The sequence below is a fragment of the Acipenser ruthenus genome, chromosome 17, assembly GCF_902713425.1.
Source record: "Acipenser ruthenus chromosome 17, fAciRut3.2 maternal haplotype, whole genome shotgun sequence".
Classification (NCBI taxonomy): Eukaryota; Metazoa; Chordata; class Actinopteri; order Acipenseriformes; family Acipenseridae; genus Acipenser; species Acipenser ruthenus.
In genome coordinates, this window is record NC_081205.1 from 13,029,797 (window position 1) to 13,052,342 (window position 22,546).

Sequence of the window (22,546 nt, forward strand, 5' to 3'; positions counted from 1 at the left end):
CCTCTGTCCTGACATGCTGAGGTCTGAATGGCAGTCTGAGGGTTTTCAGGATTTTTTTTAGGATCCACCAAGTTCATATCAGGGTACCCTAAATAGAATTGTATTGTATGGTACAATTACCCCAATATTTACCAACTGCTGAATTTACACTGAAACCCAAAGGTGAAGCCCGTGTAACACTAAAATGCTTCCCAACATCACTTCCTGCTTTAACATGAGCATTTTAGTTTAATTCTCATATTTTTGCTGAATGTTTTTAAGGCCCCTTTAAAATAACTACTTACCCCTCCCTCCTCCCATGCTAAAATGGATTGTTTTTGATCTTTTAAATAAAATATCCCCATATCTTCAGTGACTCCTGATCATAATAATTTCTAGATTACTGACCAGATGTTCATTCCTGATAAATCATGTGTTAATTCTTTGTTCAATTTGGTGAATTACACGCTGCATATTTAGTTGATATTGTGACAATTCTTCTATGCTGGGTAGTATTGCTTTTATCTTGTTAGAAGTGCTGGGTTGTTCTATCACCAACAGTTGCAGGCGCTTCTAAGCTGTTAATTGGAACACACATTCACTGGTCTGACTTTCTTTACTGGTTCCAATCTGGTCTGTATTAACTTATCATTCCCATTGTTGAAGCAGCGTGTCTATCTGAAAGCAGCTCTCAGCAGCTCTGAGCAGGTGAAGGATGGCCTGTCATTGCTGAGTAAAGGTCCTGACCTGTGTTCTCTCCCCAGGTTCTGGACGAAGCTCTCAAGATCTGTAACTACATCTTCACCATCATCTTCGTCCTCGAGTCTGTCTTCAAACTGGTTGCCTTTGGGTTCCGACGCTTCTTTAAGGAGAGGTGAGGATATCCTGGGGGTGGGGGTGGGGGGTGGGGGGTGGGGGGGGGGGGCAGTTGATCAAACTAAAGCCGTGCTCTTGAGCTACCCCAGACTTCCCAGTACCAGGTAGCAGCCGCCCTGAAGCTAATCAAGATTAAAAATACAGGGGGTGGTTTAATGATAGGCTACCTATGGATTCAAATAAATGTAGTGCATAATACTACAGGAAACTATGGCAATGTTTAAATACTAGTCCTAATTAATGGTCAAGTTCTCTGTTTTCATTATAATCAATGTCAAGCACTATAATTAGGCTTTCTCTTTTTTGTTGTTAATTTTGTTTGGAATGCATGTCTTAAGAATCGTTCATTTGTGTTTTTTTTAAACAAACGTATTAGGCCAATTTGTTTGATCGACTACCAGGGAGTAGGAACCACCCCTTATTTGAATACGACATGCCTCTTCTCTGTAAAGTTACAGTTTTTTCGGAATGTAGGCGTGAGGCTTTTATTGCCTGTATTTTTTTTCACTGGGACCTCTCGCTCACTAAATATCTTGGTATTCCTGGATAGATAATTGTCTGCTTTTTAAATCTGTCCAACCAGTGTTAGCCAAAATATTACCATTTTACTACCAATGCATAAAGACTGTATTGTAATTGTATTTAGTAAGTAAGTGAGTGGGATAGAAAGGGCAATAACTCTGAATTCTGTTTCAAGCTGGTGACAGCTAGTGTGAATATGCATTGCTGATTGAAAAAACACATGATTGGTTAAAGGCTAGGTTGTAAATAACAACGCTGTCTGATGCATTTCCTTTTGAGATTGGCAATATGGCAGCTTTGCTCCCTTGGCTTTGAGAGAGACACCCCTCCAAGAGTGTAGGGAGTGCATGCAGCCCCAGCCCCTGTGACTCTCAGTGTAGGGAGTGCATGCAGCCCCAGGCCCTGTGACTCTCAGTGTAGGGAGTGCATGCAGCCCCAGCCCCTGTGACTCTCAGTGAAGGGAGGGCATGCAGCCCCTGTGACTCTCAGTGTAGGGAGTGCATGCAGCCCCTGTGACTCTCAGTGTAGGGAATGCTTGCAGCCCCAGCCCTTGTGACTTTCAGTATAGGGAGTGCATGCAGCCCCAGCCCCTGTGACTCTCAGTGAAGGGAGTGCATGCAGCCCCAGCCCCTGTGACTCTCAGTGTAGGGAGTGCATGCAGCCCCAGCCCCTGTGACTCTCAGTGAAGGGAGTGCATGCAGCCCCAGCCACTGTGACTCTCAGTGAAGGGAGGGCATGCAGCCCCAGCCCCTGTGACTCTCAGTGTAGGGAGTGCATGCAGCCCCAGGCCCTGTGACTCTCAGTGTAGGGAGTGCATGCAGCCCCAGGCCCTGTGACTCTCAGTGTAGGGAGTGCATGCAGCCCCAGCCCCTGTGACTCTCAGTGAAGGGAGGGCATGCAGCCCCTGTGACTCTCAGTGTAGGGAGTGCATGCAGCCCCTGTGACTCTCAGTGTAGGGAGTGCATGCAGCCCCAGCCCCTGTGACTCTCAGTGTAGGGAGTGCATGCAGCCCCAGGCCCTGTGACTCTCAGTGTAGGGAGTGCATGCAGCCCCAGCCCCTGTGACTCTCAGTGAAGGGAGGGCATGCAGCCCCTGTGACTCTCAGTGTAAGGAGTGCATGCAGCTCCTGTGACTCTCAGTGTAGGGAATGCTTGCAGCCCCAGCCCTTGTGACTTTCAGTATAGGGAGTGCATGCAGCCCCAGCCCCTGTGACTCTCAGTGTAGGGAGTGCATGCAGCCCCACCTGTGACTCTCAGTGTAGGGAGTGCATGCAGCCCCAGCCCTTGTGACTTTCAGTATAGGGAGTGCATGCAGCCCCAGCCCCTGTGACTCTCAGTGTAGGGAGTGTGTGAAGGCCCCAGCCCATGTGACTCTCTCCTGTCATCACAGGTGGAACCAGCTGGACCTGGCCATCGTGCTGCTGTCCATTATGGGCATCACCCTGGAGGAGATTGAGGTGAACGCCTCCCTGCCCATCAACCCCACCATCATCCGCATCATGAGGGTCCTGAGGATCGCCAGAGGTCTGTACTCCGTCAGCAGCACCTTGTCACCTCCTCTTCAGACTTTAAACACCTCAACGAAGTCCCCCTAGAACAGAAGAATCAGGACGGGCTTGGTTGAAGTCTTTAAAATCCCAATGGAGTCCATAAAGTGAACCCTAACCAATACTTAAAGACTAGCACAGAAACCAGAACCACAGGACACAGCTGTAAATAGACTGATGTACCTTCAACACCAACCATCACAGCTTCTACCAAAGAAGGCTACTTGTATGAAGTTAATATGTACAGCTGACCCAATCTCTTGCGGTATAAGAGTATCTTGGCACTGTAAAGTGCCGCTGATCAGTTCTGTCAAGTGCAAAACAACACAACAGTCTTATACTATATGAGACAGGATCAACTATAGATTCGGATTTATTATAAAACATGTTTTCATAAAAAAATATACATATATACATTGTTAATGTCGTTGGACAGCCCCCCTACTGAGCTGGATGTGGAATAATAGCTATCATATATTACTAGCTAAGTAGAATACTGGCACACAGTCAAATCCACAGTGTGTCTGGTTGTTTATGTGGTGGATCTGATTGACTGTTTTTCCATAACAAGCTCAATGGGGGAGCTGCCCTCTATAGCAGTGTATAGGAAATGGCCTGTGATTGCAAAGGTAATTTAAAGAGTGTGTGTGCCCTGTGTACCCAGAGAAACCCTTAGAATAAATGCTCCCTGGATGGTAATAACACTGAGAGGGACTGAGGGCTTTAGACTCAGGGGCTGCTGCATTATTGCTGTATATCAGGAGCACCTGTACGCTGCTGTTTTTACTCAAGTGTGCTTTCTCTCTGCTGCAGTTCTTAAGCTGTTGAAGATGGCTGTGGGAATGAGATCTCTGCTAGACACTGTAATGCAGGCGCTACCACAGGTAAACACCTGTGATTTGGTCCTTTGACAACAGTACAAGATGACATCTCTTGTTGTCCGTTACTGACACAGTGGAGGGTCCCTTGCTTTAACGAATCAAGACACATTTACATGAAATGTACTGCAGGTGTAATGGTTTTTCTAAATTTGATTGTTTGGAACCAGCTTGCAAATCAGTTAGGTAAAACGTCACACTTCATGTCACCACTGTGGTTCTGCATACAGGCATGTCCCTTATTGTTTGTCAGAGCAATGCAGAAGTGTATGCGTGGGGCTCTGAGTCAGGCAGTCTGCCTCTGTCCAGTGCAGTGTGGGACTGTGTGTCTGTCTGTCTGTCCATTGCAGCGTGTGACTGTGTGTCTGTCTGTCTGTCCAGTGTAGTGTGTGACTGTGTGTCTGTCTTTCTGTCCAGTGCAGCATGTGACTGTATGTCTGTCTGTCTGTCCAGTGTAGCGTGTGACTGTGTGTCTGTCTTTCTATCCAGTGCAGCTTGTGACTGTGTGTCTGTGTGTCTGTGTGTCTGTCTGTCCAGTGCAGCATGTGACTGTGTGTTTGTCTGTCTGTCCAGTGCAGCGTGTGACTGTGTGTCTGTCTGTCTGTCTCTGTCCAGTGCAGCGTGTGACTGTGTGTCTGTCTGTCTGTCCAGTGCAGCGTGTGACTGTGTGTCTGTCTGTCTGTCTGTCTGTGTGTCTGTGTCTGTCTGTCCAGTGCAGCATGTGACTGTGTTTGTGTCTCTCTCCCTGCAGGTTGGGAACCTAGGCCTCCTCTTCATGCTGCTCTTCTTCATCTTCGCTGCTCTGGGTGTCGAGCTCTTTGGAGACCTTGGTAAGGATGATAGGAGACCCCCTACCCTGCCAACAAACCTCTTCTATTGAGAATCTGGGCTATTGTATAAAGGGGCCTGTGAACAGGAAGACAGTTCAGACTTTCATCTATAAAGTTATTAATTGTGGTTGGAAACAGTAACATTGAATGTCAGTTTGAAACCATTGTTTGCTATATGTAATAAGAATGTTATACGTGATTACATGATACATAAATAACCTCCCATACTGGCAGGTCAATGTGGTGATTGCAAGCGAAGAGTTTGATTGTATGGTTGAAAGTGTCCAGACTTACCTGAAGCTTCCAGTACTGTGGTCCTCAAAGCTGTGCCCCTGGGAGGGTGAATGTGTTCTTGCGAGACCAGAGGGCTGGTCCCGTGACCGCAGCGGACTTAATCTGGAACAGATCAGTGCTGCTGATTAGGAGGGGAATGAATCATTACAGTCATCTACTCTAGACTCTCAGTCCCTGCTTCTGTACCGTTTGTTAAATCTGTAATTTTATTTCATTTTAATTCACATTTTGAAAGAAGAATTTTGTTAAATTTTAGAAAAGGAATGTGAGCATGATCTCGACACACGAACACTGAGCAGCACTCTTGTGGCACGCTCCAGGTTCTCTACTCTGTCTTGGGATGATTTTGTAACTGTTATCTGTCCTGTTTCTGCTCTCTTCAGTTTGTGATGATACCCATCCTTGCGAGGGCCTAGGGAGACACGCAACTTTCCGCAACTTTGGCATGGCGTTCCTCACCTTGTTCCGTGTCTCCACGGGAGACAACTGGAACGGAATCATGAAGGTCAGTATCCCAGAATCCCATAGTGCCCGGCCTCCTGCTGGGCCTTTCAGAGTCAACACGAGAGTTGAGACAGACAAGAATCAGCCAGGGACTGCAAAGACAGAGGCCAGCGCTGTCTGTCGGTTTGCCTGTCTGTCTGTCTTAATTTGTAGAGTAGACTCTAGACACTTCTCCTTTATATAAACTACCCATATATTTACAGCAGGTTTCTCTGGATCTTTCAGTGTTGTGGTGAAAGACAGACTATTCAGATCATATCCATTAATCACTGCAGTGCAGTTTCTTATTTTTTATTTGCATTTTCCTCAGTTTTCAGTTGGAGGTCCCAATCCAAAATCACTTTAAAAAAGGAAATAATGAATTTAATTGCATTAAACAACAAAATGACAGAAGTCGTACAAGTTAACAGGCTTCATAAAGATTCAATGGGAAACCCCCTCTAATATGTTTGAAGGTTTAGATCAGCCAGTGGTACCTAGTTCTAATACTCAGAGAAAACCAAGATAAATCAGAAGACAGCGTTATTGTATAAAGTACAGGCAGCTGTGGGGCCCCTGTGTGGCTCACCTGGTAAAGAAATGAGCGTGTGGTGAGTCATACAGTCAGGGCAGGGAGACAAACCCAACAAGGACTGTTTCTCATCATCGTGCTGCAGCGCATCCTGCTGGCCAGGCTCCTGGTGAGCTCAGGCAGACACCCGCAGGGTTGGCCTTTGTGTCTCCAGGGGCCGGTAGCTCGCTGGCATCCACTCTCGAGCTCCGGAGGCAATTGGCTCGGTCGCGGGATCGATCGACCTTCAGTTTTTCTGAACTATTGTGGGGATCGCTGCTGTGAGGGAACATCATTGAACCTTCTAAACAGGGTAGAAGAACTGGGGCAAAAAAAAGTCAACAAAATTATAAGTGGGATCTGACTGGTGTACAATTTCCCTGCACGGTATTCTGATGCTGGTAATAAGAAGTATTTGTCTGGTGTGACAGTGTTGGAGAAGGTACTTTAAAAAATAATCCATTATAACTGTTTCTGTTCCAGTCGCAGGAACCGCTCCCAGACTCTATTTTATTGACTGGATCACTATTTGTAAGGTTTGACTTCCACTGTGTTGAAGCGCTTTCTGATTTCCACGTTGTGCATTAGCCGTAGTCCTTTTTTTATGTAACAAAAAATTGCTACATAATATTTTCACATCAAATGTAATGCGTTACCACATTTCATTACCTCTCTGAAAAAGGAACCATTCCAGCTATTGAAAGATGTAATCAGATTACATGTGATGTTTCTCCTCTGCGGTGGGCAGTGCTGAGCTGTGCTGTGTGTGTGTGCTTGCAGGACACTCTGCGGGACTGTGCCCAGGACACTGGCACCTGCTACAACACGGTCGTGTCTCCACTCTACTTCGTGTCCTTCGTGCTTACAGCGCAGTTTGTGCTGGTCAACGTGGTGATCGCCGTGCTCATGAAGCACCTGGAGGAGAGCAACAAGGAGGCCAAGGAGGAGGCGGAGCTGGAGGCGGAGCTAGAGCTGGAGCTGCGCAGCATCAGCAACCCGGCCCCTGTGACTGAGGGGCTTCCCTGGGCCAATCGCAGACCGGACAGCCCCGACCCCGCCCCAGGCAAGGGAGACTCGCCCCTCTCGCTGGAGCCCCCGCTGGTAAGACCTCCAGGGGGTTGTGGGAGCACAGAGCTGTGTGTACCAGGGTAATATCCAGGGGGTTGTGGGAGCACAGAGCTACGTGTACCAGGGTAATATTATAACATGAGAGTGCGTAAGGGGCAGGGTCTATTCTAAATTGTATTACATCAGATAACATGAATGCAATCTTATAATACAAATATATTCTCAGATATAGAAGTTCATTCATACATGCATAAATCTAAACCCACAACCCAAACCCATACCTTCAGTGAGAATTATTACATAACAGGAATAGTATGAGAACAAAAGTCACTGCAGTGAGCCGACAGTAATATATATCATACCTCTATTTTTGTAATTCATTTAAAAATGGGCCCCACATTTTAAGGAAGTAATTATATTTAGTCATTTTAATTTCTGCATGTTGGGCGTAACATCTTGTGCGATGCCATTTAATAGAAATGATGTTAATATTGTCTTAAGCCAGTGTTCACTGATACTAAAAAAGTTCATCCTTAAATACTGGAAAGGAGAGAAATGTCCAACTTCCACAGAATGGAAGCATCTAATGCTGTGTGTATTACAGCTGGAGAGGCTCCACCAGACAGATAAGGGACAATGTAATTAACTCCTGTAACATTGTTAGGTATTAATTACATGAATTAAATAAAACAAAACCCCAATGACAACCAAGCAGTAAAATGTGTTTCTGTATGATATGAAAAGGAACACAACCCAAGAACAGACTACTTCCCAGCCCTAAACTGACAGTTCTGATTTGATTATTATAGGGTTGGTAAATTTACAAGGTTTGTTTTTTTCTTTTTTAAACAACTGCACCAATAACGATTTGAAGTAAAGAGTTTTGAGAATCCAGCCCCTTAATGTACTACTAAGGGTTTATATTGACATTCTAATTGAATGTTACACTAAAAAATACTTCGTGACACAAGCTTCTTTTTTATAATCTAAGAGAAAACACTTTGTGCAGTTATAGAATATAGAATATAGAATATAGACTTCCGACTAATCTCAGAAACATGTATACGGCCTGTACTTGCTGTCATCGATGTTTTCTGATGAAGACCCCCCCGAACATCAGGTGCAGTGCGATTGTCATAAGGACCCTCTGTATGTGCCGCAGTGTTTGTTTAAGGTTTTATGACCACACCTCTCGTCGTTGGCACATTAAGAGAACAGTAAGGTGACGGGGCATCTTTTTAAAGGCACTGGAAAGGTTCATAAAACAAGATTCACCATGAAATCATTTTACAATGCAACACTTTCCTTCTGCTTGAAGGAGCTTTTCTTTTTCTAAAAGTTATTTAAGGATGACACGATTAATCTTTTGTGAAATATGGCAGTTTGAAATAGTGTAGTTGTTTGAAAAAACGTTGAATTTATCATGCTGAACCAGTGAGGAAGATCAAGGATCTGACTCAGAGGAGACTATACCATCTGGTGGATACCATCTAAAACTGTGCCTACAGAAAGATGAACACCACTAGCAACAATAGTTTCTGTAATATGTTAAATACACCCCCGCCCATATTTTAAACACAACCCCATTCCTAAACTAATTGAGGTGTCAGAAAATTAGATATATAGTCAAATGTGTAGTACTTGTAGTAGTAGTGATAATTAGTAATTTGTGTTAACAAAGCAAACACTGTGGGCACAGCTTATAATTCAATATCATCACAAGTATTATATCCCAAACACTGTTCCTTAAAAAACTGCTTTCCTCTCTGCGAGAATAAACTGTTATTACCAGCATGTTCTCTGTCTCCTCTCTCTCACTGTCTGTCTCTGTCTCTGTCTCTGTCTCTCTCTTATCCCCCTAACCCCTGTCTCTCCCTGACTGGGCCTACCCTCTCTCTCCCCTCTCTCCCTCCATCTCCCACTTCTCATCCATCTGTCTCCTCCCTGTCACCGCTCTTCTCCCCTGGCCTCTCTTTTTCATGTACCCCCTCTCTGCTCTGCCTCTCTCTCCTCTCTGCCCCTCTATTTGCATGATGGTCATTGTTCTTCCCTCTCCTCACTCTACCCTGCATGTTGCCTGTTCTCCTCTTTCCACCCTGGATGTTGCCTGTGCCCCTCTCTCCCCCTGCACACTCCCTGTCCTCTCCCCTCTCTCTCTCTTCCCCTCTCTTCCCTGCATGCTCCCTGTCCTCTCCCCCTCTCTCTCTTCCCCTGCATGCTTCCTGTCCTCTCCCCCTCTCTCTTCCCCTCTCTCCCCATACACGCTCCCTATCCTCTCCCCCTCTCTCTTCCCCTCCACGCTCCCTGTCCTCTTCCCCTCTCTCTCTCTTCCCCTCTCTTCCCCTGCACGCTCCCTTTCCTCTCCCCCTCTCTCTTCTCCTCCACGCTCCCTGTCCTCTTCCCCTCTCTCTCTCTCTCCTCTCTCCCCATGCATGTCGCCTGTCTCACCCCAGCGGAGGTCCTTGTTTGACACAGTCTCCCTGCTGCTCCAGGGCTCCATGGAAGGAGAGCTCACCCTCATGGATAACCTGTCTGGCTCTGTGTGTCACCACTACGCCCTGCCCCTGCCCGGCAAGTGCACCTCCGAGAAGCAGGTTAATATCACCCCCTGTCCACCTGTCTGTCTGTCTGTCAGTCTGGGTCCTGCCACCACAACATTAAAGCAATTTGAATTCCTCAAAACCTAAAATTGCATTTTGTAAAAGTAGAATGGATAATGTAGATTATCCTTAATTTGAGCCTGTATCTCACACTATAGCTTTCAGCCCATGTTCAATATATCTCTCCAGTAGTGTTTTGGTGGTGGGACTGTGAAAGAGGTACCGACTGCTTCCAGTCTCTGTGGGGTGGGTCACAGTCTGTCCAGGAAGGTGTGCAGCAGCCTGCTTATTTGGTAACCTGCCCAGATACCGAACCAAGCAGGGCTTGTATCTGTCATTGAGCTCTTCACTCTGTTTCATGCCTGGTGTTCAGGGTAGAATGTGCTCTCCTATTAAAGAGACTCCTCCTCTCTTCCCTGCCCCAGCAGGTCTTCACTGAATGCACTGCAGGGATGCGGGGGCGGAACTAACCTGTCTGATAATGTAACACCTCGCTGTCTGAGATAAAGGATATTGCAACTGCAAAACTCTGCAGATTAAGGGATATCTGAGGGCTGATTGATGTTTTGATATTAATCAACACTTCTTGCTCTCAGCCTGTCCCTGAAAGATGGTTTAATTTGGTCATTTCCAGAATGCACCACACTATGTCCAGCTCAGTGCCTGTTTTGAAAACATATGTTTAGATGGCTTTGGCTGCAAAAACAAAACAAAAAACATGCTCTAATGACTACCATGTTAAAATGCTTGAGTTTACACTTCACCCTCAGACAGCAGTGCCGTCTAATAGCCTCAACAGGCAAGTGATTCAGTATCATTCACTAGGGCTTTGTGTCTGAGCAGACAGTCAACTACATGGGGCAGCGGATTGCAATTGAGACGAGGAACTCAGTCTCATTTAAACACAGTCCTGTGAACACCAGGGAGCAGCAATGACTGTGCACTGAGTAACCTCTCCACTGTGCACTGAGTAACCTCTCAGCAGTGACTGTGCACTGAGTAACCTCTCCACTGTGCATTGAGTAATCTCTCCACTGTGCACTGAGTAACCTCTCCACTGTGCACTGAGTAACCTCTCCACTGTGCACTGAGTAACCTCTTTATTTCATATGTCAGCATGCAATTGTAATCAAGATGTATACTGGGGTTGGACAGTAAATCATAAACACCTGCCAAAACTCTGTCAATAGGGTGTAGGACTACTATGGGCAGCCAGTACGGTACTGAATCAACCATGTTTAAATTGTTTTTACACATATGTGTGTTCTGTATAGCAGGTGTTTCTAATCTATGTCCCTTCTTTCCACAGTTATATCCCCAGAAGCTGGGGCAATTGGGGATCTGTTCAATCCTCCTGTCCTTCCCAAAGGGCTGTGCTCCCGTTTAAACAGGGTGCTTCTTAAACCCCAGTGTGGTTTATTTCTCGTTTGCTACATGGGTGCATTTATCCTTTCTGAGGAAATAGCTTTGAACCCACTGTGTTTTATTCCCCAACTGATTTCAAAGCCATCATGATTATTTTGATGTGATTTTAGTGATATGTACATGGCGGAGAAAGCAATAGTAAACAGTGTGCTTTTAAACAGGGTGTCCCACACCTGTTTCATTTTACATGATATAACCTTAACCCTAACACAGCGAGCAATCCATTAACAAGAAAACATTTACAGTGCGTCCTTGTATTGCACTGATACCAAGCTGGCTGAACATCTGGGATACACATCAGAACACAGATACATTAACTACACTGTATAGCATTTATTACAGGTATTTATAGGGGGAAAAAAACTTCAAATATAATTCTAAACTGTATCAGTTGTTTATTACTGGTTTGGTAACTTTGTATCTGAAAACAAAATTGCTAAAGATTTGGAGAAAAGAGCTTTGAAAGTCGAGCCCATAATGTGTGGCATTCCATCATAACCACAAAATGGTGTGCAGTAATGCCCCTCTCAATAATACTCCTTCATTTGAAACCCAAACCATCAAACTGACCTTAATCCTCAGACCCCCCAGTCCCTAACCCTGGCCCAAGCTGTGTTGGGGGTTTGTATATCTATAGCTGAGAATTGTGCTGCTGGTGCATTTTGCCTGCTATTGATTATAATAACCCTGGCGCAGTTTGCCCTGGAGGAGAATTAGATTCCACGCTGCAATAAAAACCATATGCAATGAGAGAAGTGATTGAACCTCTCCACCCTCTCACACGCCACGCTCTGCCAGCACTGCAGCACTAATTAGAGGACACACCGCCCTTATGAAGAGCCGTTATTATGAAGTCTCTATTGGATTATGGTAGTGTGCATTGTGGAGCTTTTGATCCTGTCACACATTGAAAAATCCAAATAAATACAACTCAAGGATTCTAAATAGCTTTGGTAGTGTTTCCGATTCATCTTGTAAAACTGGCATTTTTTTAACATTAGTCCTCATCATAAACATTTTGCACAATTCTTCAAAAATGTAAATGTCAGCTCTGTGCCGGATAGAAGACAGTGGTGTTGTCCCTCACCAATTTCAAAAAAAAAAAATTCACTTCATTTTTGATGCATATGAGTTCTATTCGCAAGTCTTTTTTAAGACTGTGTTTTTTAAAGAGTGTCCTCTCTGGTAAACAGTGCTTCAACAAATACCTTTTTCTAAAGCAGTTGAAAAACAATTCAAGAACAGCGGGGTTGATTTTATTAATCCAAATGAGTTTATAAAACAATCCTTAAAACAGTCCTTAAAGTGGGTGTAGCTTACAAAACCATTCCCTAATATTACCTGTCATGCACTTCCACCTGCTAGGTATGTCTCAAATCTTCCTGAAAGTAAGGCAAGCAAAGAGAGAACTTTCTTTAACCTAGTGCAGCACCACAGATCATGTTAGATGGTGTAGTATAATGTATGGAGTGTGCACAGGAAGATTTATGAAATCACTTTGTTATACCATCCCTTTATTCTGATGCAAAGCTTCCATCTGCTCACTGTCAGGGCCGCCCCTCCGGTTTCTAAAGCAGGGCCCCTAATTGTAGAGACTTCCGGGGGCTCTGAGAATCTACACCTAATTAAATATCCAATGAGTTGTGAAATATTTCTATCTTATGAGCGCTGTATTATTGATGCCTGGACTCAGGGGGAGCCCGTCAGAGACACTCATTTACTTGAGTGTATTCATCTTTGTTGTGGTATAGCCAGAAAATAAGTTAATGTACATAAAATCAACATCTTGCTTAAATCTCCTGAATTGAGAAAGAAAACCCATTAGCGATTAAGTAATGTCATTACTTTTAGTTACTTGAAATGACTTTAAGCACTATTACAAGTATTTAATCAACAGTATAAACTACAAGTTAACATGTAAGTTAGTGTGTTCAGTTCAGGAGCAACAGGACTACAAAGCTGAGCGGTTCAGTCACCCAAAGTGCAAATCTTCAACTCAACGAATCTTCAAATCAGTTATTCTTAAGAAACGTTAAGAATAACTGAATAACTTATCGTTAAGAAACGGCCCAGGCAGTCTGCAAACAGTCAGGGGGTGGATCTCTCTGTGTTTGAATTCCTTGTAATTCTTCCTTGTACTCTCCTTGTCTGAACACTGTGTGTCTCACGCCTGCCTCGTCTCTCCCTCTTTAGATTCCTCTAGCGGAGATGGAGGCTCTGTCTCTGACGTCTGACATTCTGTCGGAGAAATCGTGGTCCTTAGCTTTGACGGACGACTCTGTGCCTGACGATATTAACACTCTCTTACTAAATACTCTGGAGAGCAATGTACTTACTGTAGATCAAACAACATGTGTTCCAGCCACCGCCTTGCAGGGTTCCAAATACTCCTCCGCTTCCTAGTCTTTATATTGCTATGGCAACACAAGGGGGGAGCGGGAGATATCTCCGCAAAACCAAACCAAACAAAACCCTCTGAAAAGCATTCTGAAATTGGAACACTGTCTCCTGGCAATTATTCTTCAGTAATATTCTTATAAATTATAAGTTTGAATACTAAATATTCATTCTAGTTGTCACTTTGACTGGAGGAAGATCCCTCTTGTGCAGCCACCACATCACTTCCTGGCCCTCTTCACTTCCTTCTTGTGCAGCGCATATTGAACCCCACCTGACCCAATCATTGCAAGGATTGCATTTGTTGTTAGTGCCAAAGTAATGGCTGGTTATAAGAAAGAAATGTCTGGATAAGGGATATGAGAGTCATCTCAAATAATGTATTTGTCTGGTTGTTTATATTCACTGGCAGCGTTTTCTCTGTCACCACATCTTTGGGACAATTTTAAATTCAGACATGATTCTGAGAGCTCTGCTGAGACAGTAGGGAGGTTTAAGTGTTTAAAAAGTCTCCAGGAAGTGATGATTGAAGCAGAACTGAATAAATATAATCCAGGCATTTCATACGAACAACAACTTGTTCTTCGTGATAACTTCTGCACAGGAGAAAAGAGAACGGAAAAAGGGTTTTTATATCAAACGTACAGTTTGGTGATAGGAAGTCAAAGTGAAGAGGAAGTCTGTGATAAACGGCTTATTGGTTTGCCTCAACTGGAGAGCATGTGTATTATTCTGCCATGTGGAAGCTGGAGTATCTTGAGCCCTGCACTGGTGGATAACCATCTGCACCTCTCCCTCTCCCTCCCTCTCTCTCTCTCTCTCTCTCTCTCTCTCTCTCTCTCTCTCTCTCTCTCTCTCTCTCTCTCTCTCTCTCTCTCTCTCTCTCTCTCTCTCTCTCTCTCTCTCTCTCTCTGTGTTTGTTTTCGTAGATTGTAGAGTAGTGCTTCACTCTATACGACTTCTCTTCAGGCATCTCTGAGTCCATTCTGTCACTCTGCTGCTCTCTCCTACTCAGATCTTTGTTGATCAGCTTCTGTGGGTCACTTCGATGGTTCATGTTGTGTTTGCTGTTACCTCAGACCATGGCAGAGATACAAAGGTTCAAATACAGGAATAAAAGGCATTAAAGTAATTGTAGCAATTTTGCACTTTCATTAGCAGTTTTAAAAGAAACACATGCTCATTTTAAAACATGACATTACTGTTCCTGAGCAAACCTTATTGGGTTGTGCGTAACCCTGCCATGGTTTGTGTGTCATGTTGCAGTTTGGTGAGTCGAAGTTGTGTTGGATTTGGGTGGGCACCACAAGGGTGCGCTCGAAAAGACTAATTAACTGACCTTCAACATACACAATATATCTATATACAGTATATAGAGTGATCCATGAAACAACAAGCACATGCAAATAAAACATTATTACTGAACATCATTGGCCCAGCATTTTATTTGCACAGAAATTCTCAACGACACTGTGTCGTTGGCTTTGGCCAATCTGGATACTTTTCGTGGCTGATAAACCATTGATGAGTTTAAGAGCATGTTACAGAACTGGGGCATCGCCCAGGATTGCATCAACCATCTACCAGTGGTTATTCTGGGATTTCCCCAGTGCTGTAAAATGCTCTAAAACCCAGCTACGGATTATCCCATCAAATCCATCCAGTCATGAATCTAAACTAAAAAGACATGTGCAGTAATAATGTTTTATTTTGTTTTTTATTGTATCGTTATAAACCACAAAGAGACAACACACCAAAGCTGCAGGAAGGGCCAATTGAATTCTTCTCAGAAGCCTTTTGCTAGTTCTATTTGAGTCAGGAGCTGCATCTCTGAGGTGTGTGTCCGGTCCCAGGCATTGCTGCGCTGTGCTCGTGGGGTTGCTGTGCTGTGTTCTGGTGTCTCAGTCTCAGTGTCAGATCCCTCTCTCTTCCTCTCTCTGTCTCTCAGGAGCTGGCCCCAGTGCTGCAGGGGAACCTGCTGTCTGTGCGGAAGCCCTCGGTGGGGCGTGCACACTCCCTGCCCAACGACAGCTACATGTTCCAGACCCTCGACCCTGCAGCCTCCCCCAAGAGGGACCAGTCAGGTACATTGGACCTCTGTCTATCTCTGTCTGTCTGTACTCATGTGAACTGCACCCCCACATGGTAATGTGAGGGGCCTATTAATGGGACAAAACCTTTTTCTTGCCATTGATAAAGACTTCTAGTCGAAACATTTATAATTGAATTCATTTTAGTATTTAGTATCAGCTGGTCAGAAGCTAAGAATACATTGAAAATGATTGCATTGAGTAGCAAGTCCCAACAACTGGAGCACAATTCATTTCATGATGTTTCAATAAAGAACTTGGGTCCGTTACCGAGTCCAAATAAACCCATTACTCTAAAAGGTGAGTGATTTATTACAGCACTTTGTGAGCCCCTGAAATATAAACATTGAAAATGAGCAGGGCTAGTAATAAGGTAAGAAAACAGATTGACAGCATTGGCAATCACTCCTTCATCCTGAGTACCTGACAGTAACGAGGAGTGCTCCCTCTACAGGCTCCACCACCTCAGTGCAGTCCCAGCCCACTGGCTCCAGCACCCAGCACCTGGCCGTACCTGTCCAGCTTTTCCGTCCCATCAGCCCCCCAGGACACCCGGGCCCCTCGGACTGCGAGAGCATTCCCAAGATCCCCCCCCCTCGCCGCTCCTCCAGCACGCACCGGACTCTGCACAGACAGGTGAGAGCATTGACACCCACACACCATACCAACACATACACCTGACACACACACACCAGACCAACACACACACACACACACCATACCAACACACACAAATACACACACCATACCAACACACACACACACACCATACCAACACACACACACAACATACCAACACACACACACCATACCAACACACACACACACCATACCAACACACACACACACACCATACCAACACACACACACACACCATACCAACACACATGCACACACACACCATACCAATGCACATACACACCATACCAACACACACACCATACCAACACACACACACACACCATACCAACACACACACACACCATACCAACACACACACACACACCATACCAACACACACACACACACCATACCAACACACACACACACCATACCAACACACACACACACACCATACCAACACACACACACACACCATACCAACACACACACACACCATACCAACACACACACACACACCATACCAACACACACACACACACCATACCAACACACATGCACACACACACCATACCAATGCACATACACACCATACCAATGCACACACACACCATACCAACACACACACACACACCATACCAACACACACACACACACCATACCAACACACATGCACACACACACCATACCAATGCACATACACACCATACCAACACACACACCATACCAACACACACACACACACCATACCAACACACACACACACCATACCAACACACACACACACACCATACCAATGCACATACACACCATACCAATGCACACACACACCATACCAACACACACACCATACCAACACACACACACACACACACAACATACCAACACACACACACACACACACCTGACCAACACACACACACACACACACACCTGATCAAAACACACACACACCTTACCAACACACACACACACACCTGATCAAAACACACACACACCTTACCAACACACACACACACACACACACACACCTGGCCAACACACACACACCAGACCAACACACACCAGACCAACACATACACCATACCAATTTCAATTAGTATTTTACTGTAGTATTCTAGAAAACAAGCATGATTTATTCTTTATTTTTTATATTATATACACTATACACACTGTACAAACCTGGTCTTAACCATTCAGTAGTACTATTTAGTTTATACTTTATGAAATAAACACACAGACACATGCATACACATTGAACACCTGCCCTTCGTGTCACCTGTATAATGCTGTTGTTCTGTGTTGTACTATGGCAGGGCAGGCAACCTTGCCTCTTCCAGTAAATCCATTCCAGGACTTTGCTCCAACCAGTAACTGACCCTGCTGAAGATCAGCTAATTCCTTGCCTAGTTAGAATAAAACCTGGGATGGAGTGAGGTTGCCAGTCCTGTTCTAATCTAATCTTTTATGTACTTTAAATGATTTCAAGTTTGTTCATTTAAATGTTCTTGTTCTTCTTCTTATTTTGGTTGTTGTTTTGAAATACACCCTGTTCAGTCCAGCCTGGTCCATTACAAACCAGACCCCCACATTCTCCTGCGCCACAGATACTCCTGCTTCTAACCCCACCCCCCCCCACCCCCTACCGCCTACCCCCTACCCCCTACCCCCTACCCCTACCCATCGAGACTGGAAGCACTTCCCTGAGAGGTATATATAGGGGGCACCAGAGAGAGTCAGCACAGGGGCCTTAGAGCCAATTCTGACATTCTGAAACCACACCCCCTTTCACAGCATGGGGTTTTTACATAGCAGACACTGCCACCAGCAGGCAAACCCATATTGTTTTGAATGTAGGCCTCATTTTGCGATTGTTTTTAATGTTATTTTGTGTGTGCAAAAGGACAGAGTGCCCCCAGTGGTTGAATGTTCTAGTTGCGGCAGTAGTTTGAAAGGGAATGTCCGTCTGTCTGAACACCCCTTGCGTCAGCCCTCAGACTGAAGGAGAAAGAGGTATAGAGCTGGCCTTGACTTTCTCTACCATAGTGTAATCTTCTAGTGTAAAGTGTTGGGACGATAATCAATATATTGATAAGATTTCGAAGCAGGCAAGGAAAGCACATACATGAACTGGAGGTGCTTGTGTTGTGCAAAACATGAGCTTGATTCAGTGAAAGTAATCCCACGTGTATTATTCCAAATCTATTTTTAAATGATTGTTTGAAAAACACACTTTTGTGATGCGCTATCATGGTCATTTTTAAGGGTAGAATGCAGAATAAGAAGCTAAATCGTTACATTCCAATTCCATTGTTCTAACACTAGCTGCTGCATTGCCCCGTTGAATCCAATTAAAGATGTTTTAATCAACTACATCGTCACTTTTATAATAATCTGATTATTTGTTGCTTCTTCCTCGTTAAAATTGAACTTTAAAGGTTTAAAAGCTTATCAAAACCATACCTCAAAATATCATCACGGTCTTCTGCTGTTTTCCACATTTATTTGAATTTTTAACAGGGGCACAACTTATCCTGCCAGAGCTGTATGTGCACTTCCCGTAAGGGGCCTGTGAGAGTGTGGCTATGCTAACGGGAGTCAGGAACATGTTTTAAAGCCTTGCAATTCCACCTTCAACCCTACTGGATAGAGCTCTTACGATCTGTACAGTACAATCCACATTGTGTAGTGATTGAAGATTGTAGCAAAAGGCACTGGTGTTCTAGCACTAAAATAAGTGTGACTGCAAGTTAAACTACACGCACACACATGCACTCACACATATGCATGCACGCACAGGCACACACACACATATGCACACACATGCACACACACGCACATGCACATGCACGCATACGCACACACACATGCATGCACGCACAGGCACACACACACATGGAATGGAAATGATACAATGATGACATTATTGAATGTTAGGCATTAATATGTGAGGGTTTCTTTACTTTCTAATGAAGTATACCACATCTAAATTAAATAACAGTTTATGACACTGCTATAGCTATACCTTATAATGACCATGGCGGCGTCATAGTTTTGATTTAATGCAGACCCCAGTCGGCTCAAAAACAATTCATTACACTTTAAATTGGAGGAGAAAACTGCAACCCATCCTATAATGATGGAAAATAATAGAGGCCGATACACAGGTTATACAGTACGTGCAATATGGCCCTGCGGCTGCCATATACACAGGTTAGAATAGAGTTACAGTACGTGCGTGCGGGTCTTTCTCACACATGCCTATCTGAGTCTGCATGATGAACTCTGAACAGACATGTGGTGCCCCCCCCCCCCTCAACCCAACCCTCTCCCTCTCCAAAAGCACCCCCTGCAGTAGATCAGTGGGGGAAATGCTTGGGATTGGATTCTTTATTCTGTTTAATAGCCTATTCTGCATTGCTGTTTCTGCTCAGATCATCGTTAATCAGGCACACTGTCTCTGCATCTTCTGAAAGCTATATTTCTGAAATGCCCACCAAGGCTTGTGCTGCTGTATTTCCTGTTGGTTTAGGAAACAGAAAATCACCATGTATACTCAGAGCTGCACAGCCCATGAGAATTAAGCACAAACAATGCCATAGAATGACAGACAATGCATGTAATAGATATTAAACAGGTAAGAAATGCATGTTCTGGCAGCGTAGAGGAGTATTGCTATGTGTCTGCACTGCAATGTGAGTCCACCTCACACTCCCAGAGCAAGACTCCACATCCATCTGCAGCAGAGGTTTATGCTGGGTTATACAGCAGAATCAGGTAGATAACTCCAGCATGGTTCACATTCTTCTATATGAGTCGACTGGCAGTCTGGCCCTGGTGGGTTGATAAATCGTACATTATAAATGCATGTGTATTTACAATGTAATAAAAAGACGACTTAAAATGTATTTACACATGTTGTTATATAGTATTAACATAGTCTAATTATTAACGCCACTTCACATTTTTCGTGGGGTCTCTTTCACTTGCATTCTAAATAAGGGGAAAGAATCCAGGGATTTCCCACCCACTAACCTGTCTCCCTTTCACTCCCCTGCCTCCATCCCCATCTTCTAACCGTCCCCTAACACCCTCCAGGTAGCGGTAATCAATGACTCCTCAGAGACTCTGTACACTGAGAGCAAGGAAGCAGCCCAGCCCCCCCAGCAGAACGAACTGTCCTCAGCAGGACTTGCCTCCCCTGCCGTGCTCCTGGTTCCAGCCACTCCAGGCGCCTCCCCTGCCCTGCTGCGCTCCAGCGTTCACACCCAGTACAACATCTCCAGCCAGCCCCGGCCCCAAGGCCCGTGGCCACGCAGGAACCCCTTTGGAGGGCACCCATCCCTGGACCCTGCAGACCAGGAGGTGTCCCACATCACTGCCGGCCCCGTCCTCAAGAAGTACCACAGCGTGGACGTCCAGGCCCCCCAGCAGCGCCTCCTGCTGGCCAGGCCCTCCTCCTGGCTGGATGACCCTCGCAGGCACTCCATCGAGATCTGCTCATCCGTGGAGAGCAGTCCCCAGCGCTCCTCTGGCTCCTCGGGCTTCGTCTCACGAGCAGAGAGCTTCCAGCTGCCCTCCCCGCACCGCAAGAAGAAGATGAGCCCCCCCTGCATCTCTGTGGAGCCCCCGGAGAGCCAGCCTAGCCTGCCTCCACTGACCGGCAGGGACTCGTGCCTCCGCCGGCGGGCTCCTTCCTGCGACTCCAAGGACTCTGTGGATCTGGGAGGGGAAGCTGTGCCTGCGGACGGGCCTCCCGTCTCCCCCAAACTCCTGACTCTTCCCTTCTCTTTTGAGAAGATGGATGCTGAACACTAATGTAATTGTAATAATAATAATAATAATAATAATAATAATAATAATAATAATAATAATAATATAATATTAATAATAATTATATTGATCAGACTTTCCACATTGCCAAATAAAACAATGACTGTTTATCTTTCTTCCACAACACTTTACCCTGGCTGCTGTTGGGATGGCACGCCCAATATAGTCAGAGGAACCCCCCTCCCCCTCTATCTCCACCTCCTCCAGACCCCACCCAGGGACACGGACTCCCCACGGATGTGATGCAAGGGGGAGCCAAAGCTGCACTCGGCAAGACAGGGATAGCAGGAGGTTCAAAGCAATATGAACGTTTCGACAGAGACACGACTTCTATTTTCTTAAATTATTGGCCACAGTATTGAGGATGATGATACAGGATGTTGTGATTTTATTTTTTGTTTGTTCATCCTTGTTTGTTTTTTATCACCAGATTTTTAGCTTTCTCTGATTTTGTAAAAGACATTTTTTTGTTTGTTTTTTTTGTCAAAGTGCTTGTTTGAAACCGTAACGACTGATGGAATTAAACCCCTCTTTGATTTTAAGCACAAGCAGTAGCCGATAGTGCAAAATATATACAGGGTGATTCACAATTCACGCAACATTGTTGTTTTACATTGTTTTCAATATTACTTGGAATGTTGGCATTATTGAACAGCCCTCTGGTGGCCAAATAGTGCACCACAGTGTCTCTGTTGCAGACACTTTCCTTTGCATAACATCCCCCAAGTATTCGCCATGCAGTATAGTGCATGAATTATGAATCACCCTCTATATATTGTAAAATTGACCCATTTGTATTTATGGAAACATTAATATGGGTCTGTGATTGTTTATCTGTTGTTATCCATGCATTTCTGATTAGAAAAAAAGACAGAAAACACAAAAGGGTCTGCGTGGAATTTGTGCCTGCAGGAATGTACTGTGTGTTTGAAATGTTTTATAGGCAGATTCATGATGACAGGAGTATATTTGAATTCTATAAACAATGACAGATCTTAATGCAACCACCCTAACCCTCCAATCCCTTTCTTTGCAGGACCTCTTTCCTCTCGTTTATTGTATTCAGTGAAGTTGATAAGAGTCACAATGAATATAGTGACAGGGCGGTAGTTTTTGGCTCCTCCGCTGTGTAGATCATAAAATAGACCCGAGACATACAGAAACATAATGTGGACAAAGGTTTTCTGCAGCGCTGGATTTGCAGGTTATGAAAGAAGTATATTCAGAAGCTCTTATAACTTATTATTCAGAGAAATAATATTTTATAATGAATTTTTTTTTCTTTTTTTAATAAACAAGCTGTCGATATTACACAACATGGAGTAATATCAACAGTGCAGGAGACTTGGTTTGCTAATAAAGTGACCAGTCCGATGCTGTCAGCATCATACTGGTTTAGTGATGGGTTTGTTAGCTTTCAGCTGGTCATGATGGGTCTGGAGACTGTGAAGCTGGGGATTTCAACTTGGAAATGATTTAGCTAGGCAAACATCTTTAAAGTACATGAGCAAACAAAACAATTGCATTGATCTT

At 44.6% G+C, this 22,546-nt stretch overlaps 1 protein-coding gene across 12 annotated transcripts in view; it reads left to right on the forward strand.

The window, feature by feature from the left end:
- The window catches only part of cacna1g (calcium channel, voltage-dependent, T type, alpha 1G subunit), a 160,869-nt gene extending 138,571 nt beyond the window's left edge, over nt 1-22,298 (forward strand). For 7 of the 12 annotated variants that reach the window (XM_034039011.3, XM_058989987.1, XM_034039017.3 and 4 more), the window contains 11 exons: nt 744-853; nt 2,767-2,900; nt 3,737-3,807; nt 4,553-4,631; nt 5,309-5,430; nt 6,760-7,080; nt 9,501-9,641; nt 13,266-13,400; nt 15,418-15,553; nt 16,014-16,195; nt 20,279-22,298. In XM_034039011.3, coding sequence (XP_033894902.3) covers nt 744-853; nt 2,767-2,900; nt 3,737-3,807; nt 4,553-4,631; nt 5,309-5,430; nt 6,760-7,080; nt 9,501-9,641; nt 13,266-13,400; nt 15,418-15,553; nt 16,014-16,195; nt 20,279-20,998 — 2,151 coding nt within the window. In that variant the 3' untranslated portion in view covers nt 20,999-22,298. Of the gene's footprint in view, nt 1-743; nt 854-2,766; nt 2,901-3,736; nt 3,808-4,552; nt 4,632-5,308; nt 5,431-6,759; nt 7,081-9,500; nt 9,642-13,265; nt 13,401-15,417; nt 15,554-16,013; nt 16,196-17,737 lie in introns of all 12 variants that reach the window. The other 5 variants (XM_034039010.3, XM_034039013.3, XM_034039020.3 and 2 more) reach the window with 5 other exon arrangements.
- The last annotated feature ends 248 nt before the right edge of the window (nt 22,299-22,546 follow it).